Source organism: Pleurodeles waltl, chromosome 5 (assembly GCF_031143425.1).
Source record: "Pleurodeles waltl isolate 20211129_DDA chromosome 5, aPleWal1.hap1.20221129, whole genome shotgun sequence".
Lineage (NCBI taxonomy): Eukaryota > Metazoa > Chordata > Amphibia > Caudata > Salamandridae > Pleurodeles > Pleurodeles waltl.
This window is the reverse complement of record NC_090444.1, coordinates 1,097,088,719-1,097,104,703: the sequence shown is the minus strand read 5'-3', so window position 1 is coordinate 1,097,104,703 and position 15,985 is coordinate 1,097,088,719. Positions and strand designations below refer to the sequence as shown.

At 45.8% G+C, this 15,985-nt stretch overlaps 1 protein-coding gene across 2 annotated transcripts in view; it reads left to right on the top strand.

The window, feature by feature from the left end:
• The window catches only part of PDE10A (phosphodiesterase 10A), a 1,332,617-nt gene that overhangs the window by 1,234,909 nt on the left and 81,723 nt on the right, over window positions 1–15,985 (top strand). For both annotated transcript variants that reach the window (XM_069235310.1, XM_069235309.1), the window contains exon 21: window positions 9,719–9,807. In XM_069235310.1, the coding sequence (XP_069091411.1) occupies window positions 9,719–9,807 (89 nt within the window). The remainder of the gene's footprint in view (window positions 1–9,718; window positions 9,808–15,985) is intronic.

Genomic DNA, 15,985 nt, shown 5'->3' with positions numbered 1-15,985 from the left:
ACATTCCAGGAGAAGTTGGTCTGTGAGTAATCCCCCACTCGTTCCCCTGTTTTCAACCTTCTCGCGGTTAGTGATCTTTTGGTGCATTATGAAAAACATTTGTCGGTGCTGAGAAAACCGTGATACAAGACTACTTTCCAAAGACCGTTTGAGAAGTAATTTTAAAGGCAGCATTGAAGTGTAGTGTTGTGAACTCCTGAAAGCATCACTCGATATCTATGCAAAATTAGACGTTTATTCTGATTATTTTTGGAGCGAGTCTATTGTGTGAGAACGAATAACAAAAAACAAATTGATTTTATAATTTTGTTGTGAGTTACAAAAGCGTGTTTAGTAGTTGAGTATTCAAGTGCTGATAATTATTGTGATTTTGCTGAAAGGTTTGGTGATTGCTCAATCGAATTAGGATAATTATTGTTATCTTGCTGAAAGACTCTGTGATATTTGTGGTACTGGTGTTTTTTATTTGTTTTTGGTCTTAGAAATTCCTGCACCAAACCCTGAGGCAACTTTCTTAGAACAACAGTGACACTCCTTTGTGAACCAATGTTTTTGTTTCTCTTCCCTTCCCAAATCCCTGTTACCTATCCCTTTCGCCCCAGAGACTATTCGCTCGTTCCCTGTTCAGTTCAGATAAGAGAGAATAGTGTTTAGTGGTAAGAATTTTATTCTCTTCGCTTCCGCGGAACCTGGAATTCAGATGAGTGGACACGGTTTTGTCACTGCCTGCCCACAGACGTTACCTACGATAGTAGGTCACAAGTCCTTTTAATTTACCATGATCCCCTTTGGCCTTACCAGCGTCCCTCCGGTGTTCACGAAAGTGATGGCGGTAGTTGCAGGTCATCTGCGCAGGTTGCGGGTTTCAGTCTTCCCCCTACCTCGACTACTGGCTGTTGAAGACGGACTCGCCCCAGAAAGACGCCTACCACCTTCAGACTATGGTGAACCTCCTGCACACTGGGGTCCACTATAAACGTACCAAAGTCACACCTGACTTCCTCTCAGACACTTCCTTTCATCTGAGCTGTTCTGGACACAGTTTCGGGCCTATCCTTCTGAAAAGCTAGTCCAGGATATTCAGGCTATGATTACGATCTTTCAGCTTCTATCTTAGGTTTCGATGAGACTGACTCTGACGCTGCTGGGCCTCATGCCTCCTGTATCCTGCTAGTGACACATGCCAGATGGCATATGTGGGCTCTGCAGTGGGCGCAGCATCAGGGAAATCTCTTTGTCATGGTCCATATCCCGGAGGCGACTGCGAAAGACCTGCAGTGAGGGCTTTCAAATCTTCATTGGGTCAACAGCAGATCCCTCTCCCTTTCGCAACCAGATCTATCCATAGTCACTGAAGTATCACTTCTGGGATGGGGCAGCCACATGGGCGAGGCGGGGATCAGAGACTGAGATTAGAGCCTTCTGGTCTCCGGCAGAGTCTGGGCTCCTTATCAATCTTCTGGAGCTCTGGGCAATCAGGCTTGCGTTGAAAGCATTGCTTCCCTCTCTCAAAGGGAAAGTAGTGCAAGTATTCACTGACAACACTACTGCTATGTGGTACTGCAACAAACAGGGCGGAGTAGGGTCCTGGACCCTTTGTCGGGAGGCACTACACCTCTGGACATGGCTGACACATCAGGACATTACCCTGGTGGTTCAACATCTGGCGGGCTCTCTGAACGCCAGAGCAGATGAACTCAGCCGTTGATGCATAGCTGATCATGAGTGGAGTCTCCACCCAGAGGTGGCGCAAGGCCACTTTCAGCAGTGGGGAGATCCTTGGTTAGATTTGTTTGCCTCGGCAGAGAACATGCAGAGTCAGCTGTTTTGCATGTTGGAGTATGTAGGAGACTGGCCTGGTTTGTTGTGGGTACTTACACCTTATACCAGGTCCAGTTATCCCTTGTTAGTGAGATGTAGTAGTGTTCTAGCAGCTTAGGCTGATAGAGGTAGCTATAGCAGAGCAGCTTAGGCTAAACCTCGTCACCGTGAGAGGAGTCCTAGGGTACAGGTCCCCCCTTGGAAGGTGCCTGCTTGGAGAAGGGTAGTGACTCCGTCACTCCACGGAAGATTTCTTCGGTCCTTCTGGTGCAGGATGAAGACACGGAGTCCCTCAGAGCATGCACACTGTGGAAACTGTTGCAGTTGCTGACTTGGAGCTGAGGTTGCTGAAGAAAAGTGTCTCTTGTAGACACTTTGTTGCAGTTACAGCGTTTCTTGGAGCAGGCTGCGGTTGACCCGAGGTCAGAAGAGTGTGAAGTTGTTGCAGAGCATTCCTGAAGGAAACTTGCAAGCAGAATCTGAAGAGAACCCACAGGAGAGACCCTAGATAGCCCTGAGAGGGTGATTGGCTACCTTATCAGGTATGGACCTATCAGGAGTGGTCACTGATGTCACCTTCTGGCACTGGCCACTCAGAGCCCTCCAGAGTGCCCCCACACCTTGCAAAGCAAGATGGCTGAAGTCTGGGACACACTGGAGGAGCTCTGGGCACCACCCCTGGGGTGGTGATGGACAGGGGAGTGGCCACTCCCCTTTCCTTTGTCCAGTTTCCCACCAGAGTAGGGGAGAAGGGTCCCTGAACCGATGTAGACTGATTTATGCAAGAAGGGCACCATCTGTGCCCTTCAAAGCATTTCCAGAGGCTGGAGGAGGCTACCCCTCCACAGCCTGTAACACCTATTTCCAAAGGGAGAAGGTGTAACACCCTGCTTTCAGAGGAAATGATTTGTTCTGCCTTCCTGGGACTGGGCTGCCCAGACCCCAGGAGGGCAGAACCCGATCTGTGAGGTGGCAGCAGCTGTAGCTGCAGTGCAAGCCTCAGAGAGCTGGTTTGGCAGTACTGGGGTTCCATGGTGGAGCCCACAGGATGCATGGAATTGGCTCCCCAATACCAGATTTGGAATGGGGAGGCAATTCCATGATCTTAGACATGTTACATGGCCATATTCGGAGTTACCATTGTGAAGCTACATATAGGTATTGACCTATATGTAGTGCACGTGTGTAATGGTGTCCCCCCACTCACAAAGTCCGAAGAAATGGCCCTGAACTATGTGGGGGCACCTTTGCTAGTGCAAGGGTGCCCTCACACTTAGTAACTTTGCACTTAACCTTCAGCAAGTGAAGTTTAGACATATAGGTGACTTATAAGTTACTTACGTGCAGTGAAAATGGCTGTGAAATAACGTGTGCGTTATTTCACACCGGCTGCAATGGCAGGCCTGTGCAAGGGTTTGTCTGAGCTCCCTATGGGTGGCAAAAGAAATGCTGCAGCCCATATGGATCTCCTGGAACCCCAGTGCCCTGGGTACCTAGGTACCATATACTAGGGACTTATAAGGGGGTTAGCAGAGCCTCAGAAAAACAGGCACTACACAGGCATACACATTAGGCCACAAACTATGAGGACTGTGGTCCTGGCTAGCAGGATCCCAGTGAGACAGGCAAAACACACTGACATATAGGTTTTTATCTATGAGCACTGGGGTCCTGGCTAGCAGGATCCCAGTGACACAGTAAAAACACACTGACACACACTCACAAACAGGCCAAAAGAGGGGGAAAACATGCTAGAAAGAGGCTACTTTCCTACAGAGTATCCAAGGCGGCACTCGCTTGGAGACGCTTTTCGTCTTGAGTGGAACTCCGGCCTCCTTTACGCCTTTCTGCCTATACCACTTCTGCGTAGTGTTCTCAAGAAGATCAGGAATGACCGGGCCCGGACTGGTCAGGGAGAGTATGGTAACCAGACCTATTGAGCATGGCCACCGATCCTCCACTCAGACTGCCCCTTCTGGAGGATCTTTTGTCACAGCAGCAGCGGTCAGTTCTCCACCCGAACCTGTCCAATCTCCACCTTCATGCGTGGAGATTGAGTGGCGGCAGTTGACAGCTTTTGACCTTCCACCCAAAGTCTGTGATATTATCTTGGCAGCCAGGCGTCCCTCCACCAAAACGGTATACGCCTGTTGTTAGCATAAATTTGCAGCGTGGTGTACCAACAAATCTGTTGTTCCCTTCTCTGCTCCACTTTCTGAGGTCCTTTTGTTCATTCTCACTTGAGCCCAGCAGGGCTCTGCTTTGGGCACCCTTAAAGGTTATTTATCGGCTATTTCAGCCTTTCCTAGGGCCTGGTCAGCCCTTACTCTTTAAGTCTCCTATTGTTAGTCGATTTCTTAGGGGTCTCACCCATTTGTTTCCTCCCACTCCGTTCAATATGCCTCAGTGGGACCTCAATCTTATATTTACTTACTTACTGTGTACTCCCTTTGAGACGATGCACAATTGTCCCTTACGGATCCTTACTTTCAAAACCATTTTTCTTATTGTCATCACTTCGGCTCGCAGAGTGAGTGAACCTCAGGCTCTTTCTTCTCCATTTTTGTCTGTGCACCCTGACAAAGTGGTGTTACGCACTATGGCTTCCTTCCTCCCCCAAGTGGTTACACCTTTTCATGTAGGCCAGTCCATCACCTTGCCTAAATTTTACACACCTCCACATCCTTCTCATGAGGAGGAGAGACTCATTCGCCTGGATCCATAAAGTGCATTGGCTTTCTATCTCAATCGTACTAAAGATTTCTGGGTGGAAAGTCAACTCTTTGTTGGATATGTGGGTGTGAAGAAAGGGAAGGCGGTGTAAAAACATGCCATCTCTCGATGGGTGCTTCTTTGCATCAAGATGTGCTACACTATGGCTAAGAAGCACCCCCCTGAGGGCTTGCGCGCTCATTCCAACAGAGCACATTCTACTTCCACTGCGTTAGCACGCAGAGTTCCTATCCTGGATATCTGCCAGGCAGCTGCGTGGGCCTTCTTGCACACGTTTACTAAACACTACTTCCCGGACAGCCAGGTCCATCGTGCTTTGGTTGTTCAGTCCTGCAAGACTTTCTAGTATGATCGTGGTTTGCAGCCCACCTCCGACAATGGCATTGCTTGGGTATCTATTCTAAGGTAAGAAATCTGCAGCTACGAGTCTCTATCAGATGTACAAGTTACTTACCTTCGTTAACGATCTTTCTGGTAGAGACATATTCTAGTTGCAGATTCCTTACCGACCCACCTATCCTCCCCGCTTACGAACTGATTTCTATGGACAGGGTCTCCCCATTCAGGGCCTTAGCTCTGGTGCACCAATCTCAGTGTTGTTCGCAGCTCTATGCTTGGGCGTGGAAAGTCGTGAAAATAAACTGACGTCACTGTGCTGAGGTAGTGACTATGTACCACCCCTGACGTCATCACGGTGACTACGACTCCTGCATAGTCGACCGACGCCATCTACTGACACGCAAACGTATTGCTCAAAGAAAAAATCTCCAGATCCAGTCTGACGCCTGGGGGAAAATCCTAAAGTAAGGAATCTGCAACTAGAATATGTGTCTACCAGATATATTGTTACCAAAGGTAAGTAACTTGTACACCATAGCTAATGTGTTAGCATGCGGAGTTCCAGTCCTGGACATCTGTCAGTCGACAACATGGACATCTCTGTACACATTTATCAAACACTACTGCCTGGGCCGTAGGGACAGTCATTTTGCCCATTTGGTTCTGACGGACTTCCTGGTGTGATCCTAGTTCTCAGTCCCACCTCTGGGAATGGTATTCCTTGGATATCTATTCTAAGGTAAGGAATCTGCAATTAGATGTCTCTATCTGATGGACTAGTCAATTACCTTCGGTAACACCTTATCTGGTAGAGAGAACTTGTAGTTGGCAGATTCCTTACCAACCCACCCATCCTTCCCCCTCTGCGACGTGATTTCTAGGACAGGGGCCCCCCTTTCTGGGCCCTAGTTTTGACACAACAGTGGTCAGTATTTTCCATGGCTCTGTTCTCCTGGCGTGGAAAGTTGTGAAAAGAAGCTGACGTAAGGGCGCCGGGGAGGCACCTATACAGGACCCGCAATGGCATTTCTGGCATGGTCGATGCCTTCAATGGACACAGGGCTGATCGATGCCACCGATCGGCATGCAGGGGTACTGCTCAAGAAAAATCTTCAGATCCAGGCTGACACCTGGGAAAATCCCAAGATAAGGAATCGGCAACTAGATATTGTCTCTACCAGATAAGATGTTACCGAAGATAAGTAACTTGTCCGATAAGGTGTTACCGAAGCTAAGTAACTTCTCAATTAGTGCATGAAAGTATTTCTTCCAAACTTATAGCTGAAGCAAAGTAGATTTTTAAAAAAACATTTTTAGTAGAAAGAAACAGGTTAATACAACTTTGATTACATAGGAGTTAAGCAAAAGCAGATTGTTAATGACCAAGATTCTTTACCGTTCTACTGGGAGTTGGAGGTGGTCCCAGCGCATCTAGCTGCAAACTAGAGGTCCGTGCTATTTTGAATTGTCCAGTCACAAAAATCTTGCTCTTGTCAGAGTTAAGTCTAGGACATTATTATGTACCCACTTATCCACTGTTGAGTGAAAACATCTGAAATGTTCTTGTTTAGATTCCATAGTCAGTCCAGATAAATTAAATGTTATCTGGATATGTCATGAAGATGTAGCCAAAGAGGGTATCAGCAAAGCCAATAGTCACATAGATTAAAAAAGGTGTATGGCTAAAGGAAGAGCCCTGCTGTACTCCGTTTCCCTGGTTTTCTTCAGAAAAAGAGGATACTTTTTCACTATTTGTTTCTGTTTAGTCAAACATAGTATGAGAACCAATTTAAGGTCAATTCTCTGACATCCTCCCTACGTAGAATATAGTGTGGAAGGCAGGACCACGTGAGACAGTGTGGGAGTTGGCAGATAGCTCTAAGAAAATCGGGGCTGCACATCAGCATGTGGGTGTTCTGTCCAGTGAAGCATGCCTACAGTTATCAGGAGGGCTAACACCATGCTATAAAAGGCTTTAAAATCTGATTTTGCATTAGAAAATTGCTGGACTCGAAAAATGAAGTTAAAACTTGATTAGCAAGTTTGTCTTTTAAAATCTTGAGTAAACATAGAAGTAGTGAATGGGATCTGTAATTATTACTAGATATGTAGGGGTATACCTGTCTGAAATAAACAAGATGATTACTTGAATACTTTAATCAGTCTCGACCACTGGTGTGCATTCCATGCACTCAATGTGCATTCCAGTCCATCGTTCTTTTGGCCATCACACCACCTAGGACTGGAAGCAGCCACATTAAATCAATCTTGGTCTTACTCCAATAACAACAGTCACAGTCCAGCATCAACTGCCAGGCCAGGTCCCCTATGAACAGGAACAAGCAATCCTAGATCATTTCGGTCTGGAATGATTTAAACTCAACCACTGGTAACTACCGTAGGCTACATTTCAGTTTGTTTTTCTTAGGGCATTACATCATGTGGACGCCCCTGAAGGAAAAAAAACTGTTTTGTACAATATTTTGTTTGCGAAATAGCAGTAAACAATATCGGCTAATCTTAGTTCATGCAATAAATAGAAAGTCAATAATAGATACAATTTATTAATAAATTGCATAAGGATATAGATTACACAAAAAAAAGTCAAGAGCACATGGTCAATACAAACATATCTACAAGTCGCACTTTCCTGTGGTCCCACTCAGATCAATACTTGAAAGTTCCAAAATGGTGATCCAATGTGCCGGAGGCTTACCCAATATTATAGTCCACCTTATAATACAGAAGAGATTACTTTGAGGGCATGGACCATTGGTGAATCACCCTGTTGCAAGATGGCCACGATACACAATATTTTATATTCAACACGTTATATTTAACTTGTTGCCGTGCTGACGCCGTTTCTTGTGTTGTCACATCCTTGCTGTTTAAATCGTGTGCCACATTGATGCCCTTTCTATTCCCTTTTGTTGCATGCTGATTACTTCCATTTCCAATTGTTTCTGTTCCACTATGGCTGCGAAGAACAGAGCACGTTTTGCTCAATATGGAGTGCAACCGGCACATGTTTATTTAGGCCGTTTTGCTTGCACACACAGCATTTATAAATGAGCTGTGTGATGCCCGCACCACTCACTCACGTTCTTCTGATGATACAGAGGATTTGTATTCGGATCTACTTGGATTCTGGTAAGTGTCTTTTTACCAGTATTGTGTTTCTTATTGCTCTTGCAATTTTACCATGTATGTTTAATGACTTCGGGTTTGACATCTAGGCTTTTTGGTTGCTACTCAATACTAAATGACTGGCAAACAATTCATCTTTGTGAGTCATACTGTTGGAGTGCAGTGACTTGCCTTAGACTTAGCATTCTCATTTTGAAATTTATTGTGAGTAATATGGAGATATGTTTGTTTTCTGTCTGTAACATTGAGCTATTGGTTGATCACTGGGTTTTGATCTTTTCTTGGTGGATTTTTTTCACTGGTTGGTTCACTGCTTTCCTTCACTGATTAGGTCTTGTTCTGCACTTAGCACTTTTTTGTTCCACATCTTGGTATCTTTGCTGAAGTACTTCTTTATCTCTTACATTTGCATGGTTCATTAGACTATGTGTTTATTGTAACCATTTCATTGTAGGTTTTATTATCTGACAAGGATTTACACTTTTATATAAACTCAACACTTCGTCCTGAGGATGGTCCCATGTACTGTTCAGATGGTTGGGGACAGAAACATTGATGCAGCAATCACAACAATTATCTAGTTATAAGGAGATGCAAATCCTTGGTCTCAAAGTAATCTCTTTAGTACTATAAGATGGACCGTAATATTGGATGATTCCCATTGCACCTCAGATCACTTTTTTTGGACTTTCAAGTATTGGTCTGAGTGGATCCACGGGAAAGTGCGACTTATAGATGTATTTGTTTTGATCATGTGCTCTTGTACTTTTTTGAATGATCTATATCCTTGTGTAATTTATTAGTAATGTGTACTTAATATTTATTGTACATAGAAGTATGCCTCAGATTTGATGTAATCTATCATTGACTTGCTATTTATTGCACGCACCAAGATTAGCAGATATGTTTTACTGCCATTTTGCAAACAAAATATTGTACAAAAGATTTATTCCACCAGGGAATTCCTCTGTGTGTTCATGTAACACCCTATGTGACCATGGGTGTGCCCAGACATGTTTCCCTTGCTCACTGTCCAACAGAATCCAAGCTATACCTCATTGATGAGACCCATTAAGGCCGAAACCCATCCAGGGGTACTTGTGTTTTTTTTCTGGGTGGTTCCTTGCCTGGCAGTTCAGGATAGACTATTCCCATGAGGCGCATGCTCACTACTTATTTGGATAAGGTGGGCCTCTGTCTAGTGTGACACAGGGAGTGCAAAGCGATGGGTTGTAACGCTACCTGGAACGACTGTCAGTGATCTAGACTATTTTTATGCATTCCTAATGTGTATTCAACTTGGAATGAGGACATTAGTGGCTTAAGGCTTAATGGGTCCTGACTGGAGTAACTTGGTTGAAGTTTATTTCATGGGCTTAGTTCATTTATTTTGTGTGCATGTTTATTGTGACTATCTACACCTCTGTACTTCTTCGAGGATCTCATCATCTGCACAGATATTTAATACTTGATTTATCAGCATGTTTTCCTTTTAAATTCTATGTTTACTGAGGACGTTGTGATGTGGGGCTCATTGTTTTTTTTTGGTGGTGAGGTCTAAATGATGCAGAAACTTTACAATCAAACATCAAAATACCATAAAAGTGAGATTTGCGTTTGTTTTATTTTTGCTGCATAACCCTTCTGCCTTAAACTTACAGTGTATGTCTTCTTATAGATTGGTTTCTACAATGCAGTTGCCATCCCTTGCTACACAACCCTCACACAGATCTTTCCTCCTGCACGGCCTCTTCTCCAAGCATGCAGGTAAGCATTGGTTCCTGTTCCCAACTCGCAAGCCCTGTTTAAATTTCTAGTTCGGTACTGGTTCCGAAGTGAGTTATGTTCCTTGTTCTGTGCTTCAAGACACTACTGTGTTATCTGATTTACTTGCACTACAGGAAATGTCATCAACATGCTACATATGCTTTTCTTCTGCATATGTAAACCCCTTGTGTGTAGTTTTCTGTTTGTGATTGAATTAAAGCTCCCATTTTCCTTGAAAGCCACTGTTTACTTATTACTCAAAAAGAAAATTGAGAAATGTATTTGGACCTTCTTGCAAGGGCACAGAGTAATGACTAGTGAAGTGCAAAATTTGAGTATTTTGCTTTCGCGTAATTGCACAAAATTTCAGAAAATCACGTGCATTTACGCATTTCTATGAGAAAGGCATAAGAGTTTGCACTATGCTTGAGCACAAAATGCGTCTTTGCGTCAGTTTTGGGCACAATTGTGCATTTAAACAAAGCACCATAATCAATCACTCACATTCTGTTTTCTGTACATATTATTTTGATATAAATCTTTATAGGGAATTGGGCATACTTATGTGAAGTGGTGTCATTTTGGGAATTTTGTGTAACAGTTAAAATGCAAAATACCCAAAGTCATGCTGATGTAATTCAAATTTTGCCCTGGCATAGTTATGATCAGCACCATCCCGCTTGTGAACCAGTCCTTAAGTTTCTGGTGAAAGAACACTTGCAAAGTAGAAATAAAGTACAATGTTGAAAGAATATCTTTGAGAATATTAAGGAAAGTTGACTTGCCCATGACAGTGTCTGTAATTGATGCACTTGTGCACTTGGAAGAGTATTTTGTCCAGAAAAAGACTGTACTATCCATGGGTCTGTCAGAATTTGGTCCGTCTGTCAGGACAGGAAAATAGAGAATTCTAGCCGTGGATTCCTCATCTGAATATTCCCCTGGCATCACACTGGATCAGCAGTACCTATGCTTGCTGGCAGGTGGTGCTGTGCTGCTTCGCACGAACACTGTTCCACACTGGAGATGATGTGTGGAGGCTGTATAGGTGTCACTCCAACTTGCTGATATTAGTTCCTGTTTTTGCACTCCTCCTTTCACCAAGCTAGAGCTTTCTTTCAACTCTAAGAGACCCTTTACCTCTGTATTATTATTCAGATTTCAAACGGTGCGGAGGGGATGTCTCCCCCCTAAAACAAGGTTTAAAGCCCTGTAATGACTGTCGCAAAAAAATGTCTGTGACAGATTCCCATTGGGTGTGCCCGTGGTGCTTGGGATCGAGCCACGACTCCAAGGCCTGCAGTGATTGTGCATCGATAACCTAAAGGTTACCTAGGACCGCAAGGCCAAACCTTATACAACCAAGCATAAGAAGATTCCTCGCCGGGACCATTTTAAGTCAATATCCAAGTCCAAAATTAAGTCCCAGTTACGTTTCTTCTCCAGAAGTCAACAGAGCTGCTCATAAGGCAAGTCTTTGTCACGATCCAAATCATCCAGTAGGTCTAATAAGAAACAAAAGAAATCATAGTGAGATTTGTGCCATTCTCACAACTCTCATTTATCGGGACAGGTGCTGGGGCGGCGCCATGGATCTATATCTTGTTCCATATGTTGACCGACTTCAGTGCCGATCCTGCATCTTGTTCCGTCACAACTAAAGTTCTGCTACCATCTGCCACTCTGCAGTAGATTTGTGAGTTCTTCACAGCCATGTTCTAGCTCTTTGGATCCCTATTGAGTCTCTCTGGCACACCTTTAGGAACCCAAAAAGCTGAGAAGACCTCCTCCTAAGGTACCCCAGCCCCCTCCTCCTAACCTGACACCCCCACCCCCTGGGTTCACCATTTGCACCTTCAGCACCACGGTCCACACCCGCTACCTAATCCATTGACACCTGATGAGGAGCTTCCCATGTTCCTCTCCGAGTCTGAGGCAGTGCGGATCCAACCTCGGTCTACAGTTCTTCTGATTGCTCTGCCAACCCCATAGGAAAGACAACATACCTTGAATTCACTTTTTGGCATGGACTCTCACAATGATTATGATGTGGGCAATGAGTTTGCTCAGCCCTATCAAGTCAATAATTGGTATGATATCTTGCTGGAGGCTAGTGGTCTCGATAACTCCCCTGAAACAGGCTGCCTTTTACCCCTCCCCACCTTGGAGGTAAATACTAAAGTGCTAAATAAAGTTCTCCTTTCGGGGCAAACATCTTCTTAACTCCTCGTGCCATTTAACAAATCCTTTAGCAGACACCTTATTGGGGTCATGGACCAAATCTTGCTCAGGCGTACTGTCAGCCACCAAACTGCAATGCCATTGTCCTGCACTGGGTGCTCACACGTTTTTCTCTCAGCACCCTTCACCTAAAAGTGTGGTGGTCAAGCTTCTCAAGTAAGACAAATCCCAGCATGTGCCTGATAACCCCAGAGAGTCAAAACGACCATTTTCATTCACCAGCTTAGCCCCCAGGTCAATAAATGCTAACTACCTGTTTGGGTGCTATTCCACAACCTTTGGAACTCTATGACTCAAGTCCTCCCAGGTGTTCCCCAAGATCGCTGACCTGCCCATGCCCAGATCATTCAGAAGAGCCGGCATGTTGCAAAGTTTACCATTCATTGTGGCTTGGAAACCACCAATTCCATCAGGTGGGCCATTGGCACAAGTGCTGCCATTTGCCGCCATATCTGGCTGTGGTCCACTGTTTTTTCAGGCGATGTCCAGTCGTCCCTCATTAACATGCCATTCAATGGTACTCGCATGTTCCTTGGCCTAATGTGCCCTAATGGTGTCAACCCTACTGCTCTTTTCGTGGTTTCAGCAGTGGTACCCTATAGCACCAGCAAATACAACCCCAAAATGATGACCAGCAGTGTTGCGGTTGTAGTGCCTACTACCTCTGCAGCCAAGGTTCATGGGCCTCCCAGTCCACTAAAGCCCCAGCAGCCCCACTTGGGAAACCTCTTTAGCTTGCCCTTAGGTGGAGCATGGCCACCTGGTGGGAAGCAAGTTATGAAAATTCTTGATGGGTTGGCAGGCCATAACATCAGACAGAACAAAGGGGCTTTTCAGAAGGTGATTGTGCCAGAAGTAGGTCCTGGTGGTTTTTTGTGATATTTTCTGGAGCCAAAGAAGTGCAGAGGCCTTTGTCCTGTTTTAGACCTGCACCCTATTCAGCGCCTTCCTCTGGAAGATACAATTGTCACAGGTCTTGTCTACTTTAGACCCTGGAGACTAGATGGTAGCTTTATATCGCTGACACCTATTTCCATATACCCATCCTGCTGCTCCATTGGCATTACTTGAAGTTTGTGGTGGGACTGAAGCATTTTAACATTTCTGTACTCTTTGGTCTCACCAGTGCCCTTCAGATGTTCACTAAAGTGAGGACTGTGGTGGCAGCACACCTTTGAAGGTCAGGGGTGCCAGTTTTCACCTACTTCAGTAAATTCAGCTGTTGAAGGCGGGCTCACCCCAGTCAGTCATCAACCACCTCCAGACTACAGCAAACCTCCTATCATCTTAGGGGTTCACTAATAATGTGCAGAAGTCATTCCTGGCTCTTTCTCAGACGTTTCCCTTCCATGGAAAGAAAGACCCAAGACATTAGGGTTATAATCCCAATCTTTTAGCTTTAGTCCTGGATTTCAGTGAGGTTGACTCTGAGGCTGGCAAGACTGATGGCATCCTACTGATCGAGCACTCCAGGTGGCATATGCCGGCTGTGCAGTGGGATCTGAAGTTTCAGTGGGACCAGTATCAAGGGAGATCACTCCAACTTCATTCAGATTTGAAGAGAGACTGCAGATTGCTGGACTGCGACTGAATCAGCAGAAGTGTCTTCCCCTTTCCCCACCCAGAACTCATAGTGGTGATCGATGCATCTCTTCTGGTTTGGGTTGGCCACCTAGGAGAGGTAGAGATAAGAACCTCTGGTTTCTGGCAGAGCACTGCTCCACATCAGTTTTCTTAAGCAGAGGTCCATCCATTTGGCATTGTTAGCCTTCCTTACATCCATCAATGGTAGGCTGGTATAGGTGCTCAATGACAACACCACTGCCATGTGGTAATGCAAGAAACATGGCAGGGTAGAGTCAAGGACCCTGTGTCAGGAGTCCTCGCACCTCTGAAATTGTCTACTCCACCAAGGAATTTTCTTGATGGTGAACCACATTGAAGGATCATTGACTACCAGGGCGAACAAGCTCAGCCATCAGCGCCCAGTGGATCACGAATGGCACCTGGAGGTGCACAGGGTCTGTTCTGCAAATGGGAAGAACCTTGGCTTGATCTGTTTGTCACCAATGAGAATGCGCAATGTCAGCTCTTCTGATCGTCGGGGGGGTTTCAAGGTGTCTCTCGCTCAGAAACGTGTTCCTCTTTGAGTGGAACTCGAGGCTCCTGAATGCCTTCCCACTGATACCACTTCTGCCCCGATTACTGATTAAGATCAGAAATAACTGGTCCCAAGTCATCCTAACTGCCCCAGATTGGCACGGAGATTATGGGATCCAGAACTTCTGGGCTTTAGCTTGTGTCCTCTGGATGCTGCAGCAACAATGCAGGGTACTACACCCCGGCCTTCTGAATCTTCACTGTCATGCATAGAGATTGCACAGCAGCAGCTGAACACCTTTGATTTTCCTCCAGAAGTGGTTGATGTCATTTTGGCAGCCAGGTATCCCTCGACAAATACTGTATATACCTGTTGTTGGGACAAATTTGTGGCCTGGTGCAATACTCCGCATATTGACCTCTTCAGGCCAAGTTATCAGATGTTATATTGTTTGTTTTGTCCCTAGCGTGGCAAAGCCTTGATCTGGGCACAGTTAAAGTGTAACTTTAAGCTTTTTTGCAGTTGCCAGATCAGCCCTTGTAAGGAAATGCCTCCTTGGCATGGTTACCCCCTGACTTTTTGCCTTTGCTGATGCTAATTTATGACTTCAAAGTGTGCTGGGACCCTGCTAACCAGGCCCCAGCACCAGTGTTCTTTCCCTAAACTGTACCTTTGTCTCCACAATTGGCACAACCCTGGCACCCAGGTAAGTCCCTTGTAACTGGTACCCCTGATACCAAGGGTCCTGATGCCAGGGAAGGTCTCTAAGGGCTGCAGCATGTCTTATGCCAACCTGGAGCCCCTCAGTCAGCACAGGCACACTGCTTCAGAGCTTGTGTGTGCTGGTGGGGAGAAAATGACCCTCAGTGTGCCATGCCAACCTCACACTGCCTGTGGCATAGGTAAGTCGCCCCTCTAGCAGGCCTTACAGCCCTAAGGCAGGGTGCACTATACCACAGATGAGGGCATAAGTGCATAACACACTATGCCCCTACAGTGTCTAAGCAAAACCTTAGACATTGTAAGTGCAGGGTAGCCATAAGAGTATATGGTCTGGGAGTCTGTCAAACACGAACTCCACAGTTCCATAATGGCTACACTGAATATTGGGAAGTTTGGTATCAAACTTCTCAGCGCAATAAATGCACACTGATGCCAGTGTCAAATTCATTGTAAAATACACCCAGAGGGCATCTTAGAGATGCCCCCTGAAAACATACCCGACTTCCAGTGTAGACTGACTAGTTTTTGCCAGCCTGCCACACAACAGACATGTTGCTGGCCACATGGGGAGAGTGCCTTTGTCACTCTGTGGCCAGGAACAAAGCCTGTACTGGGTGGAGGTGCTTCTCACCTCCCCCTGCAGGAACTGTAACACCTGGCGGTGAGCCTCAAAGGCTCACCCCTTTTGTTACAGCGCCCCAGGGCATCCCAGCTAGTGGAGATGCCCGCCCCTCCGGCCACTGCCCCCACTTTTGGCGGCAAGGCTGGAGGAGATAATTAGAAAAACAAGGAGGAGTCCACCCACCAGTTAGGACAGCCCCTAAGGTGCCCTGAGCTGAGGTGACTCTTACTTTTAGAAATCCTCCATCTTGTGGATGGCGGATTCCCCCAATAGGATTAGGGATGTGCCCCCCTCCCCTCAGGGAGGAGGCACAAAGAGGGTGTAGCCACCCTCAAGGACAGTAGCCATTGGCTACTGCCCTCCCAGACCTAAACACCCCCCCTAAATTCAGTATTTAGGGGCCCCCAGAACCTAGGAAACTAGATTCCTGCAACCTAACAAAGAAGGAGGACTGCTGACCTGAATCCCTGCAGTGAAGACAGAGACGACAA